This window comes from Mesoplodon mirus, assembly GCF_964341445.2.
Source record: "Mesoplodon mirus genome assembly, chromosome: 4".
NCBI lineage: Eukaryota > Metazoa > Chordata > Mammalia > Artiodactyla > Ziphiidae > Mesoplodon > Mesoplodon mirus.
In genome coordinates, this window is record NC_138979.1 from 161,122,686 (window position 1) to 161,144,774 (window position 22,089).

A 22,089-nucleotide genomic window follows, 5' to 3' on the forward strand; every position below is an offset into this window, starting at 1 on the left:
AAGGTTAAGCAATGAGAAAAAATCTTACGGTGAAACTCACTTCGTTAAAAAGTACATGCAGTGTATTGAATGCAGCCCAGCACCTTTGGCCTACATTTGCTTTAGGTCATCAGTTAGTCACTTTTCACAACTACACAGGAGGTAGCAGAGATGTGATACAGTGTTTTTCTCCCTAATGTTCGTAATTCTGTGAGGTTTAGTGATCAGCATGTTTATTTCCATAGTTAATCATTGAAGCAATAAATGATTTTTTGCTTTGTGGCAGGAAGGAACTTGTTTCATAGTCCTGACTACAGCCCACTCTGCCCTGACACTATCATGAATAATATTTCTTTGGAGGCCCAAGGATGCTCATTTGAAATAATTCATCCTTGCACCAGAGTTGTTCTATTATGAATGTTTCCAAATATACGGCAAAATCAAATGAAACGTGAGTTAAGTCTCCTCTTGCTCTAAACTTTAGTGAAATGTTCAGCCAAGAGAAGTTACAACTTGGCTATGCCAGGGAGACCAAATACAGTTCAGCCTTTGTGAGGGAAAACAGTTTCATAAACATAAACTGGCAGTATCACTTGAAAAAGCCCACTGTGGAGATAAGTACAAGACATGACCCTTCCTATTTTAATGGCTCATCTTTTTCTCCTTCTGCATTTTAAGCACTATATTTTAGAAGTTTGGGGGGAAGAAAAGTTGTAGCAGCAAAAATGATTCCATTAGTAAGAAAAAGCAACTGGCAAGAAGCAAAGATTATTTCTGTGCAAATGTCCCTTGCATTGTTTCTGTTACAAGACCATTTATTTCTTTCTTTATATAAAGACTCACTGAATCAAAAATTCATGAAGGCCTAGAGTCTGCGTGTTTTATCCCCAGTGACTAAGGTCCATGCGTAGGCTCACTGAGGCATAGCACTGATTGAGAGTTTAAATGTTTATTTAAAACAGAAATGTCAAACCACTCCACCCTCAACCTTTCAAACATCTGGCTAACAAGAAGCTGATTCTTCAGCAACAATGTCAGGGCGGAGGAGTAACTCAGGTTATACTGTAACTCCAAAGCACTACTACTGGAACACTTCCAACACCTAGCACTACATGAAGAAGAAACGTAGGGTGCAATCTAAGAGAATCAGCTACAGAAAACCATTCAAAGGCATGTCTGCCGCCTCACCTTTTACTGTTTATCTGATGCGTGGCTACCACCTTTGAACTGGTTTCTGTTTGCGTAGCTTTTTGGTGGGAAAAAACATATGGCTATCCCAGGCACGATTGGGAAAGTGCAAATTGTCTCTAAGGCACAGAACTTAGATTCTCAGCCAGATTAACAGCAAACCTAGACTTCCCAAGGGAACGTGCTAGAGAAAACGACCCCAGCGTTCCACTGCTAGAGAGTGACTTCCCCTCCGGACCAAGAGCCCAGCCCTCACCCTCCCTTCAGCGCTCACTTTCATCCCATAGTCTCAGCAACGTGCCCATGTTCCTCGGTTCCATGGCAGAAGCAATACTCATGATTAACACCCAAAATGACCCTGCCTCTCAGGCCTGCTGAGGTCGTGAGTATGAGGGATACAGGAACGTGAAAGGCCAGTCGGTCCTTAAAAAAAAAAAAAATCAAAGTTGCATTTACATGATGAATCAAAACCCATTGTTAGGGTTTGTTGCAAACCCCAAGTCCCCAGAACTTGCAACTTTAATCCAGGGTTGGCCCCTTCCCTTATTTTAAGAAAAGGCTTCAGTGATTACATTAGTACCATTGTACTAGGCTTCCCAGAATTGAGAAAACAATGGGAATATTAAACCAAAGAAGATCCCATTGAATAGAGTTGCCCATCCCCAGCTGAGGGGTTTTGCCGGAGCAGCAGCCTTCACACCACCAGTTTTAGGGAAATGGCAAAATTTCCATTGCACAGGTCCTTCCAAAATATTAAACAGATACCAAACATTCATTTTTTGGTTGGGGAAAATGAAACAAAAATTAATTTAGCTCTTTCTAGGGAGGTAGGATATGAGACTCATCAAGGCAGCTCCTGTGACTCAAAATACTAAAGGCTAGGTGGAAACACAACGCTCACATCCGTAAGTAAAACCATCAAACGTTTCTAGGACACTTTCTCTCTCTGGGAAAGCTAGCTTGCTCCTGTCTACAAGGACGTGAAGACACGGGGATCAGAAGGGAGCTCTCAGCCAAATTCCTCTCACTTGGCAGGCTCCTCCTGTTCTGCTAGGCTTCAGGGACTACCTGGTCTGGGGGCTGGCTTTGGGCCACTCAAGTAGGAAAGATGATACAGATTCACTGATATGGCTTCATAAAACACCAAAAGGGGAAACATACTGACTAGACATACAGAAAGGGAGCGGTTGGGGCTGCTGATGTCAAGGTTAGAACCCTAAGAGCCATGAAGGCAGAGGCACAAGAAGTCTTCTCAGGGGCAGAAGACTCAGTCTCTAGGCCCTCTTGAAGACACCGAGGCAGCTGCAGAGGGCCTCCCCTCACGGTTTCCTCTGAAGTCCATTCCTACTGCTCCATGGACTCAATTCTCGACGAGACGCCTCATCTCTCAGAGGAATCTTCCAAAGCTAGGAAATCCCACCCTGCGTTGGCCACAGCCTGACACTCCTGCTGTGGGACAAGGAGGGACCCACCCTTCTTTCTCTACTCCTCATTGAAGAAGTCTCACTCAACCCTCAGAGGAAAAGCAATCTAAGCCCACTGCTCCTCCTCAAGCACTTAGCTGCACAAAATAATTGAACTTTCTGAAAACAAGCTGAAGATTGACTCCACCAGACATACTTTCCTGGACTAAGGCTCCTGAGAGGGCTTAGAACACTTCACCACTCTCCAGATGACCCTGGATGGGCCACACCTGGTTCCAGCCCACTCCAGCTTTACACTTTAACCTCCTCCACCCAGAGGTGCAATGCCTGGTGTTGAGTTCCCAAGGCAGCTTCCAATTAATGGTGAAAATGGTAAGTGGGATGTAAGCTGCTACCAGCAAAATTAAGGTGAGCATTGTGTCTCCTCTTCAAAGGTGGGATCACCAGATGAGGTACAGAGCTGCTGTTGCTACGGCAGTCACTGAGGACAAAGCCAGGGCCATGGGGCCCTTCCATTCTCCAACACAAAACCACTCCTAGATCCTATCTAACAGGCAATGCTACTCTCCAAGTGTACATGGAAAGTGCTTCAGAGCCTCCGCCTCGCGCTCCTTGTCTGCAAGTGAACGAAGCCAGGAAAGCGCTCTCTGCGTTCAGTAAGTGTGCTGTGAAGGTCTTTGGATTCCAGTTTCCTGGAGGCTATACAGGCTCAGGAGACTAGAGGCTGGGTCTGCAGGAGTCTGTTCCCAGGAGGCACCAGGAATCTGAATCTAAATCAGGCTTTGGATCCATTTCCATCTCTTCCTTTGCTGTCTGAGTTCCTTTGGAATGCATCCCCACCTGTCCAGATAAAACACAGCTCCAGGTTAACAACGTTGCCACCTAGTTACAGCATTTCAGGACTAGATTTTCAATGCCCACCTCTAAGAATGTGTAGCCATGGTTTTGTGAGAAGCTCATACTACTACCTTAATAAAAGGACCTTAGATGAAGTCCACACCTGTACATTTGCTGCAGGTAGGGTGACCAAGTGTCGTGGTGTGCCCAGGACTGCAGGATTTTCTGGGATGCAGAACTCTTCAGTTTTAAAACTCAAACAGCCCTAGGCAAAACAATCCTCCTCCCTCCTACAGCTGCCAATCACTCCATGCTTACTTCAAGTGTGTGTATTACTTTCCAAAGTACTTTCATAGACATTATTTCATTTAATTCTCAAAACAACCATACAACAACTATTTTCTTCTTTCAGGTGAGAACCAGGGCTCAGAGAAACAAAGTAATTTGTCCAAACATATAAACCTGGTAAATGGCAAAGCCAAGGTTGACAGTATTTCCCTAACCTAGTTCACTCTATATAGAGCAATACTATGGCCCTTTAAAAACGACGCAAGCAGCATCACCGGTGAAGTATTTTTACCAAAAATGCTTAACTTGAACCTAATCAACCCTTAAGTCTAACTTGCAGTTTACAGAAATGACAGGGTGACAAAAGAATAAGATAAGCAATGTCTCAAGAAAATAAAGCAAATCCAGAATGTAGGACATTCTGTAAAACAACTGACCCTGTTTCTTCAACAAACCAATGCCATGGAAATTTTTTTTAAAAACAGGGGTAGATGACAACAACAATAATCCAAAAAGAAATGCACAAGACTTCTAAGAAATGATAAAACTTTATGTAAGAACATAAAGGAAGACTTGAATAAATAACTATTCAAGGCTGGGAAGACTCAGCATTACAGACCTGTCAACTCTACTCAAATAAAGATACAATTCAAAGCAAATCTAATAAATTCCAATATAAATACCAAAGGGAGTTTTGAGAAACTTCACTTTTGAGGAATTCTAAGATTCATATAGAAGAAGCAATGTGCAAAAATAGCCAGTGTAACCCTGGAAAAGAACAAAAAGGAGCACAGGACTTTCCTTACTGGGAATCAAGACATTCAAAACTCTAGTATTTTAAATAGGACTAATTAAATAGCTCAAGGCAACAGAAAAGAGAGCCTAAAAATGAACCCGTGTGTATCTGGATATTTACAATATATTAAATGTGATCTTTCAAATCAGTGAGGGAAGTATGGATCACTGAATAAAACAATTTTAAAATGTTAAAAAAAAGGGGGGGTAGAAGTGGTGATGGAATTGTTCTAGATTAAAAGAAATGAGAAACATAATAGTGTAAAAGGGGGTTCTTGACTGGTTTCTGGTCTAATAAAAACAGTTATAAAGGACATTTTTATGGGAGAACTGGGAAAATTTGAGTATCAACTGGGTACTAGATGAGAAATGAGAATACTAGTGTTATTTTTGTTAAGTGTGATAACAGTACTGTGGTTCTCCAGAAGAATGACGTCTTTATTTTTAGATATGTGTCATAAAGTACTTAGGGAGGCTATGTCATGACTTTCATAATTTACTTGAAAATGGTTTAGCAAAAAAAGGAAAAAAATACATGCACATACACATACGCATATTTCAAATACACAGATAAATACCTACACATATTTTAAACATACACACATACACAAACACATTTGAAATAATTACAGCAACATGTTAACAACGGTTGAACCTAGAAGGTGGATGTATGGGTGTCCACTGAACTGTAATGTTTAAAGTTTTTCGTAATAAGTAGAAGAAAAAGCAAAGGTAACAAAAATACAATGGAAGTAAGGTGATAAAATGATTCAATCCAGGTGCCTGAAGAAGGACCAAGCATCTGGGATTAATTACAAACGTTACATCATCAAAAGGTAAGTACTTGCAAAGAAGTAAGCCTATTGCAGGCACTGGTGTTTTGTTTCTGTGATTCTTCAAAACAGAATTAGAAATTCAATTATTCTTTTAATGCTCTCACCTGCTGCCCTCCTTCTAATTTCTTGTTCAGCTTCTGTAGCTGCGTAAAAATCTGAAGGTTTTCTTGCTGTAACTTCTGTTGTTCAGCCAGACACTTCAACACCAGACCCTGCAATCTCTCAACCTCTACCTGCAGAGTGCTGCATGCACAGGTAGGAGTCAAGGGTGTTCCCTTCCCAGCGCATGTTCCTGCAGGATTCAGCCGAGGTGGCTAGAGAGACAGGAGAAAAGGGTCATAGGAGGTTCTGCCTGGATGCTACAGCTCCCCAATCCAAATGTCCTCTGAGTGCTACCAGAAAGTAACAATATAAAACACATACACACGAAGTAAATGGAAGAGAAACAGAAAACTGCTGGGATTATAATAGAACCTGGCTCTAACATAACAGAGCAAGAGAACTCTCAGTGCCTCAGTCTGCATTATGGTAAGGTAAAAGAATAATCATCTATTTTGGAGAACTTCGTGAAAAAATTTAAAGACATTGATATCTTCCTATTTAAAATGCTGAAGTAAGAGAATGCACAATTTGGTTTGGAACAAGTCTTTCTTTTTTTTTTTTTTGCACGTGGGCTTTCTCTAGTTGTGGCAAGTGGGGGCTACTCTTTGTTGTGATGCACAGGCTTCTCATTGCGGTGGCTTCTCTTGTTGCGGAGCATGGGCTCTAGACGTGCGGGCTTCAGTAGCTGTGGCACACAGGCTCAGTAGTTGTGGCTTGTGGGCTCTAGAGCACAGGCTCAGTAGTTGTGGCGCACTCTACTCTATGTGCTCCACGGCATGTGGGATCTTCCCAGATGGAACAAGTCTTTCTGATCACAGTGAGGACACCATGATTCAAAGGGTCAATATTGATGAAATGTAGTGGATCACACTTTAGAAGAGATTTAAGAGGTGTTCAGTAAACAGGATCGCCAGAATAATTCAAGATGGCTAACTGACAGAGGAATTAAAATGTTTACCTTGAAGTTTCAAAGGCTTTATTTCCTCTTCTGGGAAGCTTTTCAATTATCCTAGCCTGGATTTTTCTCCCTTCTTCTACTGTACTTTGTTTATAGGAAGGGTCAACAAATGATAGCCCATAGGCCAAATCCAGCCTACTGCTTGTTTTTATAAATAAAGTTTTATTGGAACATAAGCATGCCCATTCATTATGCATTATTTTTGGCTGCTTCTGTGCTACGATATCAGTATTGAATGGTTGCAAGAGACTGTGTGGTCCGCATAGCCTAAAATAATTACTATGTAGCCCTTTAGAAAAAGTCTGATGATCCCTGGTTTACAGTTTTATTGAGATATTTACCACAATTTGATTTCTACCAAAGTTAGGTATACATGCATTGCTCCCCAGTAGACTACAAGTATTATTTCTTACTTACATTTAGAACCTCCAACCTACCCTAGCAGTGTCATGAAAAATTGGATTTGAATTTTGGAATTTCAGTTTTGGTACTTCTGAGGCAGAGAGAAAAGAAAGACAATCATCTGGTACAGAAAGATGTGGGCCTGTCAGAAATGTGAAAGGGTAGATACTTTTCCACAGAAATCAGTTTCGCCTTGCGTACAGGCTTTAAGCACTACTGAACAGACAGTATGAGTTGATGCTGGGCAGCTGGGAACCAATGAAGCTAGAAGGGAAGACAGTGAGGCCAGGAGAACTGGGCAGAGCTTACAGCCATTGTTTACCTAGTTGTGATTTAAAGGCAAAAGCTCAGTTACCCAGGCTCCTGCTGGGGGCTTGTGTTCCAAAGGAGCTTCAGAGCCCACCTTGAGTCCTTGTAGCTCTTCGTAGGGCAGAGTATCTTTCTCAGATTCTGAAAAAGCTGCACTTAGGGGGGATGGGCTGTCAGGCATAGGGATGAATTCTGCATTTTCCAGCTCCTATGTATAAGAGAAAGAATCTCATCAGTTCTGTTTGAGCCATTTACTTTCGACCAAATTCCCTTCTTGCTATAGCTTTCACTCTGTCGTGACATCAGCACCCTCTAGTGGAGCAGGACAGTTGTGGTTACAACATAGCTCGCCCTACCTGTCAACATCCTGCCATTCCTTCCTCTGAGGAGTGAATAGTGAAGCGAATTCAAACTCAAATCCAAGAACATTCTGGAGTGTCAGACATGTCTGTCTAACACACTCAGTCTACAGAGGCTATTCAGTAAGTTGGGAAGCTCTAAGGTGATGGCAGTGAGGCCAACTGCCAGGTTGCTGAAGGCTGACCTAAAGCTTTAGACAGAACTGTGTGCTGCTTCCTCCATTCATATTCCTATGTAGCTATCAAGTTTAATCTTCTTATAGAGGGAGCTTTAAATCTACAGGTTCTCTCTTTGGTGGGGGGGGAGTAAAAAATTTAAAATTTCTCTAACTATAAATGTTGACTGTAGAAAATGTGAAAAAACAGATGTGCAAAGGGAGACGATAAAAATCACCAGTAATTCCATCACTCAGATAACCACTGTTAAAGCATTTCTCTACCATAAGGCATTCCAATTGCCCCAATATTCTACTTCTACAAACCACAGTACAAAATCTAGAAGCTTAATCTTTGCATGCGTGCATTACAAAAACTGCCTTCAAGGAAGGATGCATTAATTTCCATTCATTTAAGTAATACAGGTATGAGCACATCTTGTATCTTTTAAAAGGATTAGAGATTTGGTGATTTTGGTTCGGGTATAAATCAGAAACCTAGATGCCTGCTGCAAAACGCTTGGATAGGACATGGGAAACAGATCCTTTCTAGTCCCTACAGAGGTACCTCTACCAAAGGAATTACCTTTCGAAGCCAGCCAGGACAGGAACTGCTGGCCCCACTACTGATCCTCACGGCCTCCGTGGGACTGACTAAACCTTCCATTCCTCGGTCTGCTTCCATTGTTCCTCGGAAGCCTCCACTTGGATCAGGAGTTTCAGATTCCTGCTGACTGTCCTCCTCTTCTCCCCTACCGCCACCGCTGCCACCTCCTGGGCTAGAGCTCTGAACCACTGACAGATACACAGCACAGAAATAGAAAGCTTTGCTATGCAGCAAGATTTACCATCTGATAGCCCCACCGACCCCCGGAGAGGTTCTTAGAGTTGCGTGAAGCAGAACAGCAACAGTGTAAGTCAGATACTGTGGACTGAATTTTTAGTTTTTATACAAGGTATTGTGTATCAGTATCTTTATAGCAATATTCACTTCTACTTTCCAAACTTGCTTATCCTATGTCCACAGCAGATTATCAATGTTCTACAGCATTACTGAATACTCACCTCAACCACAGCATCCATGCATTAACAGATATACCCAGACTCCAGCATCCTTCATAGAGGTTCCCCTTATTTACAAAGCTTTTTCACATTTGAGCCAAACACCTCTTAAAGTTGCCAGATAAACTCACCATTAACTCCCTTTCCGGGGAAACACCTGAATGGAGAAGTCCTCAACCGTTAAATCATTAAATTCTTTAATGACTATTCGTAAGAATTTAAAAAATATGATGGCTGGTTCTTTAAATATCATGCAGCATATTCCAAGTTACATTTAATGAAGATGAGTTGATGTACACTCAGGAAATGAAACTGAGTTTTAATATGGGCCAAAGAAAAATATAACTAAGAAAGTAATTTGCCAAAGCTAAAAAAAAAAAAAATTGCATGGTATATTCTAAAGTTACATGTAAAAGCTTATTTATGATTACCAGCTAACCTGGCTTGAGGACTGACTATGCCACACTGTGATCCTACCGAAGCAGCAGACCTGTAGATGCCAAAATAACCTCTTAAGCTTGCTTTTTTGTTTTAAATGGCTTTTTAAAATGTTACATTTGACATACACATTAAGACTATTTTTAACGTATGTGTAAGTTTTGATGCCTAACAAAATAACCATACATGCATCTACTACATGAAAGTACAATTAGTTTCCAATACGGTAGCCATTAGCCAAATATGGTTATTTAAACAGAATGAAAAATTCAGTTCCTCAGTCGCAAGAGCCACTTTTCAACTGCTCAACAGCCACATGTGGCTGGTGGCTATTACACTGGACAGCACAGACATAGAACATTTCCATTATTGCAGAAAGAGCTATGGGACAGGGCTGAACAAGAATATTACCTGTATTGCTCCAACTGCCTTGTGAATTCCTTCCTTCTCTGGCCTCCTACCTATATATAACTACTTGATTAATTTTGTATTTTTCATTTCTTCTTGCAAAAAAAAAACTTTATCACATACTTAGGTATCCTTAAGCAATATATTATTTATTTTGCTTGTTTCTGAACTTTATAAAAAGGCATGTAGTCTGCTGCAACTTGCTTTTTACATTTCACATTATGGAAAGATTTGTAGATGTTGTTCATTTTAACACATATAATATTCCATTGGATGGTTATAACATATTCAACCAACAAATATTTATTGACCATTTACCATTTGCCAGGCATTCTTCTAGGCAATGTGGATAAAATTATTGAATAAAAAAGACAAAAATCGTTGCCCTTACAGAGTTTATATTTTCCAGACAATGGACATGTGCTTTTAATCTTATGTTTTTCCTTTAAATACTGTTCCAGTAAAATGGAGCTGTAATATAACAGCTGTGCTTAGCAAAAAGGTATTTTATCATTTGGGACAGATAATATGCACAAACAGATGCTGAGCAATGGATTACTAAAGGAAACTAACAGAAGGTATGATGTGTGTTTGTGTAAACTAGAGCTCAACAAGTCTAGATCAGATTTTCAACTGTCTTTTTGGAGGATTAGTCTGCTTTCATTCTGGTTCTTCATCTGTTTTGATTGCACAAAACATCAGAATCCAGTTCTGAGACATCAAAGACTACAGGTACTCTAGCAAATGGAAAACCAAAAGGAACACAGATTCAATTTCCTAGCATGGCCCCAAATAAGAGAACCATGAAGAAAGCAGCCAAAGCAAAAGTATTAGAGAGGTCTGGGTTGATTTTCCCAACTACACTGAAAGTTTAGCCAACTTTTAATTCTAAGGGCTTATTCTGAAGGACTACTTCTATAGACTGGAATACCCCTGGGAACACTATGGAAGTAAAGGGTAGACAGAACCCACAGCCCCTAGCATTGTAAGGAAAGGAACAGTACGTAAGTCACAATACAATGTTGGGCAAGCCACGTAATTACTCCCACATGTGTGGTGGCAAAGATGTACTCTCCCTCTGACCGCAATGTAAAAGTCTTAACTTATTGTGAAATCTACCAAATTATGACCTTCCCTCTTGATCACTATATTCCTCATTTCCCAAAGATATTTCCTATTTCCTTTTTGGGGAGACTGCACGGAATTCAACCCAAAGACTCACACCTCAGAAAACCACTGGTACCTGAGATACTGCTACTTACCAGTTCCGATGGATAAACCACTGCTATTCGAACGGATGGTCTTAGAATTCAATACTTTCTCTGAGGAAAAATATTCAGTAGGTAAGCATTGTTTACAGCCAGAGACAGGAAAAGTGACAGCCTAGGATAGGGAGTTAATCTAGGAGACAACTGCTATCTCTCATACCAGATATAAATATTATAAGCCAAGCACCAATAGCTACTCTATATTCAACTATGTAGCAATTCTCCACCTTAACTATTCTTTGGAATCACCTGGGAAGCTTTAGAAAGTAGCAATGCCTAGGTCCCACCCCAGAGGTTCTGATTTAATTGGTCAGGACAATGGGATTTCTAAAAACTCCTCAAGGGATTCTAAAGCGCAGCCAAGGTTGTAAACCACTGGCCTAAAGAATGAACTTGTAAACCTTCACACAGATCTTTATAATTTGTTCATAACAAAGGAATCTTTATGCAGAAAGCAGTTATGATTTAGTTTCTTTTTAAAGGTGTACTGTATGTTTCTCACAAAAGCATGAGCACGGATAAACTAATTAGTGGACTACTAGAAGTAACAAATTCTACTGCGAGGGGGGCAGAGCCCGAAGTTATCATAAGACAGCAAACAATGTTCTATTCCTACCACTAGATATGGTATCACTGACAATTATTAAGACTTACACGAGTAGCTTCTTTTCTTCAGGACACTTCTGTTTGCCAGAATGTGACCATTAGTAACTTAGGTGTGGGTCTATCCTCTGTCAAAGCCATCCTAACCAACACATATGGAACCCTTACCAACAATGAGAATGGTGTGCCAGCCTCGGCAAGATAAGTCTGGGACGTGATGCAGAGATCCAAAGATAGGCCGAGGCCATGAAGTGCAGATATCAGAGCCATGCGGTCTCTCCGTGGGGGTCATTGCCAGGCGACCATTACCACCATTGCCCCAGGCAAAAATGTGATTATCTAGACAAAAAAAATTAAACAGCAGACAATTGAACAGAACACTGGCTTCCCAGTGTTCTCTTTTGGGTTCCCCATCTTTATGCCCTAGAGCTAAAAAGATTTTCCACCACGTATAAAACAAGGGAAAGCTATTTATTCCCCTATATAAAGCCTAAACAACTCCTGATGCTACCCAGGTAAAAATGACCACCGCTCCTACATACTGCCATCCATTCATTCACTCATTCAACATTTTTGGTCATTCAAATAATTATTGGGCAACTACTTCATGACAGGCACTGCTTGAGGCGCTAGGAAGAGAGCAGAGAACAAAACAAAGTTGCTGCCCTTGTGTAACTGACATTCTAGTGGGGAGAGACTGATAAATAAATTACTTCAGGTAGCCTTAAGTGCTAAGAAGGAAGATAAACCATAAAGAAAAGTGGAAATAAACAATAATAGTAGGGTATCATTACTTTAGACAGGGTAGTCAGAGAAGTACTTGTTGATACTTGAGCAGAGACCTGATTGAAGTGAGAGAGAACCAGGTGGATATCTAGGGGAAGAGCTTTCCAGGCAGAGGGAATAGCAAAGTGCAAAGTATGTATCACAAACACAACACAGAAGTCCTCTGCAGCTGGAGCAAAGTAAAGGAGGGGACGGTGGCCACAGAAGAGGTCAGGAGGTGACTGAAGTCTGGGTCATGCAGGCCATTCCAATGACTTTGGTTTTTACTGTTTGAGATAGGAAACTAGTAGAGATTCTGAACAGTAGGTATTTAAAAGGATCCCCCAGGCTACCATGAGGAGAACTGACTGCAGGGGCCCAAGGATGGAAGCAGGGAGATCAGTTGTAATAGTGAAGATGGTAAAAAGTGGTTGGATATATTCTGAAGATAATCTATAGAATTTGCGAATGGATGGGATGTGGGGTGTAGGATAGAGCTGCCATTTTCTGAAACAGGAAGGCTGCAGGAGGAACAGGTTTGAATAGAAGATTGGAAATTTGATTTTGAATACAGTAAGTTTGTTTGAGATGCCCATTACCTCTTATCCAACTCAGGGCATTTTTTAATGAAAAGGGGATGCTATTAATGATTAAGCCCGGACAGTAGGCATGAATCAGGACCAACTTGGGAAGACCATGCTATAAAGCCACTTTATCTTTAGACATCCAAATCAAGGGACTTGAATCAGTGAGTCTAGAAGTCAGGTACGGTAATTAAAGCTATCAGTGCACAGGGAGGATTTAAGGTAATAAGCTCACTTAGAAAATAAAGGGAGAGGGACTTGCCTGGTGGCACAGTGGATAAGACGCTGCGCTCCGAATGCAGGGGGCCCGGGTTTTATCCCTGGTCACAGAACTAGATCTCACATGCATGCCACAACTAAGAGTTCACATGCCGCAACTAAGCAGCCCGGGAACTGCAACTAAGGAGCCCACCTGCCGCAACTAAGACCTGGTGCAACCAAATAAATGAATAAATAAATATTAAAAAAAAAAAAAGAAAGGGAGAGAAGGATTGAGCCCTGGACACTCCAGGCTTTAGACTTGGATACTATAATCATGGCACTGAACCTACTTGACTGCACTAATCTGTTTATATGTATGTCTCCCCTACCCTACTAGACTGTGAGGTCCCTGAGGACAGGGGCTTTCTGAAACTCACTTTTTTTTTTAATTGAAGTATAGCTGATTTATAATATTATATTAGTTTAGGTATACAACAGAGTGATTCAATATTTTTATAGATTACATTCCATTTCAAGTTATTATAAAATAATGGCTATTTTTCCTGTGCTGTTCAATATATTCTTGGTGCTTATTTATGGTATACATAGTAGTTTGTATCTTTTAACCCCATACCCCTATCTTGCCCCTCCCCACTTCTTCCCCACTGGTAACTACTAGTTTGTTCTCACTCTCTCTGTAAGTCTGTTTCTGTTTTGTCATACTTATCCCATTTGTTTTATTTTTTAGATTCCACATATAAGTGATAACAGAGTATTTGCCATCCTCTGACTTATTTCACTACACATAATACCCTCTAGGTCCATACACATTGTTGCAAATGGCAGAATTTCATTCTTTTTAATGGCTGGGTAATATCCCATTCATTGTATATATGTGCCACATCTTCTTTATCCATTCATCTGTTGATGGACACTTAGGTTGCTTCCATGTCTTGACTATTGTAAATAGTGCTGCTATGAATACTGGGGTGCATGTATCTTTCGAATTACTGTTTTCCTTTTCTTCGAATACATGCCCAGGAGTGGAATTGCTGGATCATACAATGGTTCTATTTTTGCTGAGACTCACTTCTATAGTCCCAGAGCCTAAAGGAGGACCTGGAGCATAGTAGGCACTCAGTTTATGTCTGCCGTGTGAATGAGGTGATCAAGTACAGTTCAAAGGAGTGGAGGAACATTTATCAACAGGTAATACGCCCAGACACAGAGGCTAATTCTATACGCGTCATTCTGAAGTTTAACTTGAGAAGTACACAGATACTGAAGAAACATTACCTCTCCGAGGCCCTGTCAGAAAGTGCTACTGAACTTGCTATACTATTTTTAATCCTCAGTGACATCCTGATTCTGTCCTTCTAGGTACCATTTCCATTTATCTAGCCTGAACTAACCAGTCTGTTCCCTAAAACCACTTGTTTTGGGACAAGCAGGGAAGGTTAATGTGCTACTCTGAAGGCTGGTTCACTTAATTAAATATGGTAACAGATCACTTATCTGACACTATCGCTGGACCTCTCTTGTGTAAGTAACAGGCACAGACTGAAAGAAAACAAAGACATCCCAGAGCATGAACAATAACAAAAAAAGCCAAAGTGAGTCAAAAGATAAGGAGATGAAATATGTTTTTTTGGTGTTCACTAGTCACAAGAAAGAAGTGGCTACAAAAATCAAGAGAGTTTAGAAGGTGATACAGGAAGAGAGAAAAAAGAAAAAAAGAAAGCACAAGAAAGAGGAAAGGGAGTGAAGGCTAGCAGAAGCTGCAGTAAAGAAGAGAAGTGATAGGAGCAGGATGCTGAGGAGAAGAAATAGCTGAGAGGAAAGAGAGAAGAAAATTCCATTAGACCAATTCAGAAAGTTGAGAAACACATGGTATATAGCCCTTCAAGCCTTAGCAGTCCCTAAAGACATCACTGCAATGCAGCTGACCCCAACCAAGGAGCAAGGTTAAATTATGTTGTTCTCCTCTCTAGCCACCCAACATTTATTGGAACCAACATGGTACTGGGCAAGAATTTAATAATTCTTAAAACATTGTACCAAAAAAGTTAAAGTAAAAAAAGTAGGGATTTAAGAGTACTAACTTGCCATTTTCTAGAAATCTGACCTTTTTACAGCAATCACTATGTTGGACACATGAAAAGTTAATGAAGCTCCATAGGCATAAAAATTGGCCACCAATTTAACACAGATGAAAAAGTAAACATAAGGGCTTCCCTGGTGGCGCAGTGGTTGAGAGTCCGCCTGCCGATGCAGGGAACATGGGTTCGTGCCCCGGTCCAGGAAGATCCCACATGCCGTGGAGCGGCTGGGCCCGTGAGCCGTGGCCGCTGAGCCTGCGCGTCCGGAGCCTGTGCTCCGCAACGGGAGAGGCCGCAACAGTGAGAGGCCCGTGTACCGCAAAAAAAAAAAAAAAAAAAAAAAGTAAACATATGATCCAGCTACACAAATAACCAGTCCACCTCTTTTGCAAGCAAAAATTAAAATATAGCCATCTATCCAGAAAGCCTGAAATAACATGTACAGACTCACCATCAGTGGCAGCAATGGTAAACTCATCACCGCAGGAGACTCTGATCACTTGCTTTCCACCTAGGGGGCCCCCCAACAGGTTGATTCCTAGACGCTTCTTATAATTTCCAACGCCCAGCTGTCCACACTTGTTGCAGCCAAAGGTCAGCAGCCGGCCTCGCTCTGAGACAGAAGCAAAAATAAATAACCAGGTACAAATGGGTCATGAAACAGAGGGAAAATGCAGACAATGCAGAGTCCCACAGACTAGCTTCTGGTTGTTAGAGTATACAAATATAAAGCTAGCTACAAATACTGGACCTAGGGCAGCTAGGGCATCTAGAACTATGACCAATTAGACCCAGGAAGTGATTCAATATTATATATTCTATTTTAAATGTGGAAAATGGGTACTATTTAACTTAGAAAACTTATAGATGGTGCTAATTACAAATAGCAGTTGCCAGAAATTGTAGCTGTGGTATTCTCATTAAGGAAGGTATTGATTATATACTTATAATGATTACCAACAAAACATTTATTTGAATGCCCAAGTTGTTAATAAGATAATACTGGATAATGGGGGGAAATCAGGAGAATGTGTACATATAGTTAAGAAGCGCTACTACTTGATAGAATAAAAGAGCCTGAAATACTAAGGCCTGTGTCCACAGCTGTACATCAACTCACCATCAATAGCAGCAGTGTGAGTCTTGCCTGGGGCAATTGTACGGATCTTGTAAAAGGACAACTGTTTGGCCAAGGTAAAGGAGGTTGTGTAGGGGACTTCGTGGTATGCCTGAAACAAGGTAGAACACAAAGCAAAGACTCATGAAGTAAAAAATGGAGGGGAAACAGGCTGAAAATGTTGTCGTGGTGACCAAAAGGCCTTTCAAGTGAATCATGTTATTAAGAAGGTGCCAGGTAGCTTTTCATCTCCAATAGAATAAAAGAAGAAATAAGCTCAATATGTAATCAGAGAATTTAGTATGAAGCAGGACTTTCTGACCACAAAAGTTTTAAGATTCCTAAATTAGGGTATGCAAAACATGAACTCTCCATCCCAGAAGGCATCTATATAAGGACAGAATCATTTGACTTTTGTCTTGGTTATACACTCTACATACCTAACAAAAGCAGGGGAAGGAATTAAAATCCTGAAGACTCTGTCCAGCCCATCAGTTTACTGTGATCTAATTTTACCTACAATATTCTCAACTTGTTAAAACCCACGTTCCCTTTAGATTAGCATAAAAATAAATCTTACCATGTAAGTTTAAAATTTCACAACAAACACAATGTTGTAACAAAACTCAAATCAAGTAATGGTAATTCTGAATATGCCTTTTCAAAGTACATGGACACCCTCCCCAGACCTGCTCCAAATTTGCACTCTCCCATTTCACAATCACTACTTTAGAGATTGCTTAAAAACTAATTCTTATCTTTTCCATTGAGACAGCAAACTTGTCTCAATATGACTCTTTAGAAAATGACAAAAACTCATCATACTAACACAAAGAGGGGACTAGTACTTAATATCAGTGGCGAATGTATGACATTCTTGAAGGAGGTGAATGGTAATTATATTTAATAAGCCTATATAGGATCAGTGATTTGAGAGTAATCATAAAAACTCCCTAGAGAGGTGATACATGGAAAAATGTTTCTTTTCATAATGTTAATTTTCTTGTATCTACTTCAGTGATAAGGCAGAATCTGAATTCCATCACTGATTGTTTGTAATCAATTTATTTATTGAGGTATAACGTACTATACAATATTGTACAGCTTGATACATTTTTCTAAAGGTATATAAATGTAAAACTACCATCCAGATCAAGATATAGGCCATTTCCATCCCCCTAGGATCCCTCCTACCCTTTCTGTTAACACCTATGCCCCTCTTTCCCAGAAGCAACCACTGTTTTGACTTTTGCCATCATAAGTTAATATTGCCTGTTCTGAAACTTCATATAATGGGCATCGTATAGTATGTACACTTTGGTGGCTGGCTACTTTACTGGACATAATGTCTGTGAGATCGTCACTTTATTCTTAAGTCAAATTCCACGGTCACAAACCAATAATAGCATTTCCAAAGAAATTCCAACCTAGAGAAGTTCTGATGATGTACTTAGGATACCAAACGGGGTACTCACTTCATGATTGATGATTCCAGACATGCACTGATTCAGACCCAGTTTGTTGAACTCATTGAGTCCACAGGCCAGCACTTTGCCTGACTGGGTCAGCAGAAATGTCCCATCACAGCCACATTGAACTGCAACAATAATCAAGGCCTTGGGAACATCCACCTGCAAGAAAAAAAAAATCAGAAAATCTCCCAAACATAACTTGTATTAGGAAAAACCCCTCAAATTCTTTCAAAAATGATGCTCTGCATTTAGCAGAATGACTACAGGGAAATAAAGGTTGCTCTATTTTCTTCAGATTTGCCCAGCAGCTTAGAGGCTACTGTTTTCAACAAGGAGCTCAAGTTTTATAATAAAGTAAAAGAAGGCAATGCCAGGTCAGCTAAAAGTTTTAGCAATAGGTCCTACTTAGGAAGACTTCTCAGAAAACACTGGGAAAAGAGAAGCTTCCATCTATTACTGATTTAGTCCTCTGAGATGCAGCGATCCCATGATCGTTATAGAAGAAACTCAGTAGCCCTGTGGGGTGCCAGTGTGGTCATATAATAAGTGAGGTGACCAAGGACCGAGGCAGCAGCCAAGACTTCTGAAGGCTCACATCCCTCTGCAGCTAACGAGACAGGGCTGAAGAGTGGTGGGGGCACATGATGGATGTCTGTGAAACCGGAAAACTCAAACCGCAAACCTTCTCCTATAGTCTTTTCAGGAGAAGAGGAATAGCTGTGAATCCTATTGATTGAGAACAGTCCCACAGATATAGGTTAATTTTTAAAATGTAAATAAACATTGTTAATAGTGAACAGTGGGTGAGCCTGTGTCCTAGGGCGCATGTGACTGTGCTCTCTCTGCTTGTTTCAGCTCCCGCGCCAGCTCTCACAGTGCCAGCTCTTGCAGTACTGAGAGGAATTCGATATTACATTTCATACAGTATGACCCCTAAATACAAACAGCTACTTCATTTGGTATCCAACTGTGGAAAGGGGAAGGGAAATGGCTGTGCTGGGTTAAGGGATACTCTATTGCTTTCCGATATTTCCCACCCAGGGTGTGTTTAGCTTGATGTGACTTTTTCGCCATACATTCTGATTTCAGTGCTCATCCCCAAGCAAGATGTGACTCCAGAGTGTCCACAGTGGCTGCATCTTCTTCCGCAACTTTTTATGATTTAGTCAGATGACAAGACCACATAGTGCTAAATTAGGAATCCTGGATTGTCAGTCTCCCAGATAGGAAATATTTCAGGGATAAACACCTTGATATGAGGAGTCAGGTAAAGAGAACATATTACTGGAGTCTGTGTGACCTAGATAGGCTCTAGGAAGAAGTTGCCTCTGATTTTACCTTTTGTGGTGTATAATAATCCTCTTCTGAATCCAAACCCAGCCTTCCTGAGACACACATAAGAAAGAAAATCATTAAAATGAGGGTTTCCAGGGACTTCCCTGGTGGTGCAGTGGATAAGACTCCACGCTCCCAATGCAGGGGGCCCTGGTTGGATCCCTGGTCAGGGAACTAGATCCCACGTGCATACTGCAACTTAAGAGTTCGCATGCCACAACTACGGAGCTGGCGAGCTGCAACTAAGGAGACCGTGAGCTGCAACTAAGGAGCCCACGTGCTGCAACTAGGACCCGGTGCAACCAAATAAATAAATAAATAAATAAAAAGAAATCAAATCAAATCAAATCTACTGTACCTCTCAACTTAAAATAATAAAATAAAATGAGTGCTTCCTTCCCAATGAAAATATTCTATAAGATTCTCTTTTACTGGACTTCCCTGGTGGCACAGTGGTTAAGAATCTGCCTGCCAATGCAGGGTACACAGGTTCGAGCCCTGGTCTGGGAAGATCCCACATGCCATGGAGCGACTAAGCCCGTGCGCCACAACTACTGAGCCTGCACTCTAGAGCCCGAGAGCCACAACTACTGAGCCCGCGTGCCACAACTAGTGAAGCCCACACACCTAGAGCCTATACTCCGCAATAAGAGAAGCCACCGTAATCAGAAGCTCACGCACCGCAACGAAGAGTAGCCCCCGCTTGCCGCAACTAGAAAAAGCCCGCGCGCAGCAACAAAGACCCAACACAGCCAAAAATAAATAAATAAATAAAATTTAAAAAAAAAAAAAAGATTCTCTTTTACTGAATTAGCACTTCTCAAATAGAGGCTGCATGATGTGCTTAGAGGCACACAAGCAAGAGGTCAGGTTGTCCGCCTGGGAATAAGTGGACAGAGTCAAGGCTACACCTACCATATTCACCACAGCCCCAAGAGTAGACTTCTTTGTTTCGTGTCAAAACCACCACATGATTATCTCCACAGGAGACCTGCTCCACTGGATTGTTCAGGAAGAAGTCCAGATGCATGGGTTCTAATAGTTCAGGGCCAGCAATCCTGTCCATGCCCATGCAGCCATAATAGTCAGATCCAAACGCATAGAGCTGACCTTCATCTGTGAAAGGAAGGAAAGCAGAACCCATCAAAGGAATGACTTATTTTGTCTAATCAGAAAGCTGGGCAGGGCTGGAATGAGGATGACCTCAGCCAATGAGCTCACATGGGATGATTATATCAGAGAAATCGGATAGACTGTCCATCAAGCCTAGAGTTGTTGGTATTTAGGGGGTCATGTGTACTGTTACAGTAACAGTTAAAAAAAGAATGGTGGGATGATATATTAAAGAGGCTTAAAATTTTACCGGGGCCATCTCTATTTTACAGAAAAAAAGGGAAGCACCAAGGAATCATAAAGTGAGTAATGGCAAGACCCAAACTAAATTTGAGCTCCCAATTCCTGACTCAGCGTTATCTACACCTGACTAGGTAGTGAGGTTATTTCTGCTCCCCCCACAACTGGGACATACGATATATTTCTCCTAATCCCACCTCTTCTGTTATCCACCTGCCTTCTCCTTGCTCATCACTACTCTAATGCTATAGCAAGTTGGGCATGTTGTTATTAATGTGTATAATATTTGCTCACTGTCTTTGGTTCTTTGGATACTGTCTTTTGTTGTAAAATCCCAACTAAAACTGCATAGAATTAAGTAAAATACCCCACATTAAATGCACCTGGGTGCTTTCTGCTGCTGGCTTACCTGTTACACAGACAGTGAAATCATCGCCACATGACACCTGACGGATAGCTTTGCCTTGCAACTTTTCCACGTGCTTTGGCTGTCGGTAGGAGGCTTTGTCTCCATGGCCCAGCTGACCATGGAGTTTAGTACCCCCTTGCATGTTCTGTGAAATAAATAGGTCTTGTGAAGTTTTAAACTTTTCACACCAAATCTTTAATCTAATCTTTAGTATCACTTCTTATTAAGAAAAGCAGTAGGAAAAAAATCAGTTGGAAATATAGAAACGGGGGGAAAAAAAGGTAAGAGGATTAAACCTTTTAATGGTAGATAGTAAAAAACCCCTGCCAACAGATAAAGATTTTTAAAGTATCCAGACTGATATCCATCAGGCCTTAAAAGGACCCATTCTCAATTTTGTCTTTCTTCTTCAAGTCTAAGGTGAACTGTCTATTTAATTATGGGTGATGATGAAAAAATTCTTTATGTAGTCTAATTTGATTGTTTTTTTTTACAGGAGTACAGCCTCTTGGAAATCCTTGTAAAAGTTTTACAAATTTTGGTCACAGTTTCCCTGAAATACGTAACAGTCATAAGGAATCTGGTAACATCAAAGACGCTGCTATAAAGCACTGAGAATAGTCCTACATGACTTTTCAACAGTTTTAAAGACATAAGTAATTCTTCCCATTCAATAACTCAACCGTAAGTCCTTACACAAATGTTTTTTAAGGCACTAATTTCAATCCACCTCTGGCAGCCCCCCAGAAGCTAGTTCTTTAAGTGAGAGGATTTTAGGAAATAACAGCAAGTTAAAACTCTACAACAGAGGCCAAATCACTCATTCTTTCTCTCAATCAATCAATAGTTGAGTGTCTACTCTGTCACACACTGGGGATAAAGCCTGTCCTCATGGAGAAGTTATCTGAAACTACTGGAAAAAATGAGCTCCCTCAGGAAGGAGGAAGAGTGGGAAGACCCGAGAACCTAAGATAAGACAAGGTCGGGTAAAGAAAAAGCAGCCTGAAGTGAGCCTGAGAAGGCACAGCAGAAGAGACAGGAGCAAAGTCAAGAGAACATGCTCTTGCGGAAGCCAAGGGAAGACCAGGCTTCAAGGAGGGAGTGACCAACTATGTCAGATACTACAGGAGATCAAGCAAGGACTCAAGTGTACCTATCTGTTTTATTTTCACAATTTATAGGTCATTTTGTCAAGAGTAGTTTCAATTGAGTGGAGGGATGGAAGCTGCACTGTAGGTGAATGAGGAATGAGTGGGAGATAAGAAAAGAGACAGCAAAAATAGGCAGTTTGTTCAAGGTGAGAGGATAGAATCTAGAGGGGAACAAAGGAAAATTCTACTCAA

At 40.9% G+C, this 22,089-nt stretch overlaps 1 protein-coding gene across 2 annotated transcripts in view; it reads right to left on the bottom strand.

Annotated features, from left to right (window-relative positions):
- Positions 1-768: 768 nt before the first annotated feature.
- The window catches only part of NEK9 (NIMA related kinase 9), a 36,622-nt gene continuing 15,301 nt past the window's right edge, over positions 769-22,089 (bottom strand). Inside the window, exons 11-22 of one of the 2 annotated variants that reach the window (XM_082617959.1) lie at positions 20,747-20,891; positions 19,900-20,100; positions 18,988-19,034; positions 17,653-17,808; positions 16,181-16,289; positions 15,512-15,673; positions 11,580-11,750; positions 10,803-10,862; positions 8,219-8,427; positions 7,165-7,326; positions 5,452-5,661; positions 769-3,431 (exon numbers count right to left, since the gene is read on the bottom strand). In XM_082617959.1, the coding sequence (XP_082474085.1) occupies positions 3,309-3,431; positions 5,452-5,661; positions 7,165-7,326; positions 8,219-8,427; positions 10,803-10,862; positions 11,580-11,750; positions 15,512-15,673; positions 16,181-16,289; positions 17,653-17,808; positions 18,988-19,034; positions 19,900-20,100; positions 20,747-20,891 (1,755 nt within the window). In that variant the 3' untranslated portion in view covers positions 769-3,308. The remainder of the gene's footprint in view (positions 3,432-5,451; positions 5,662-7,164; positions 7,327-8,218; positions 8,428-10,802; positions 10,863-11,579; positions 11,751-15,511; positions 15,674-16,180; positions 16,290-17,652; positions 17,809-18,987; positions 19,035-19,899; positions 20,101-20,746; positions 20,892-22,089) is intronic. The other variant, XM_082617960.1, reaches the window with a different exon arrangement.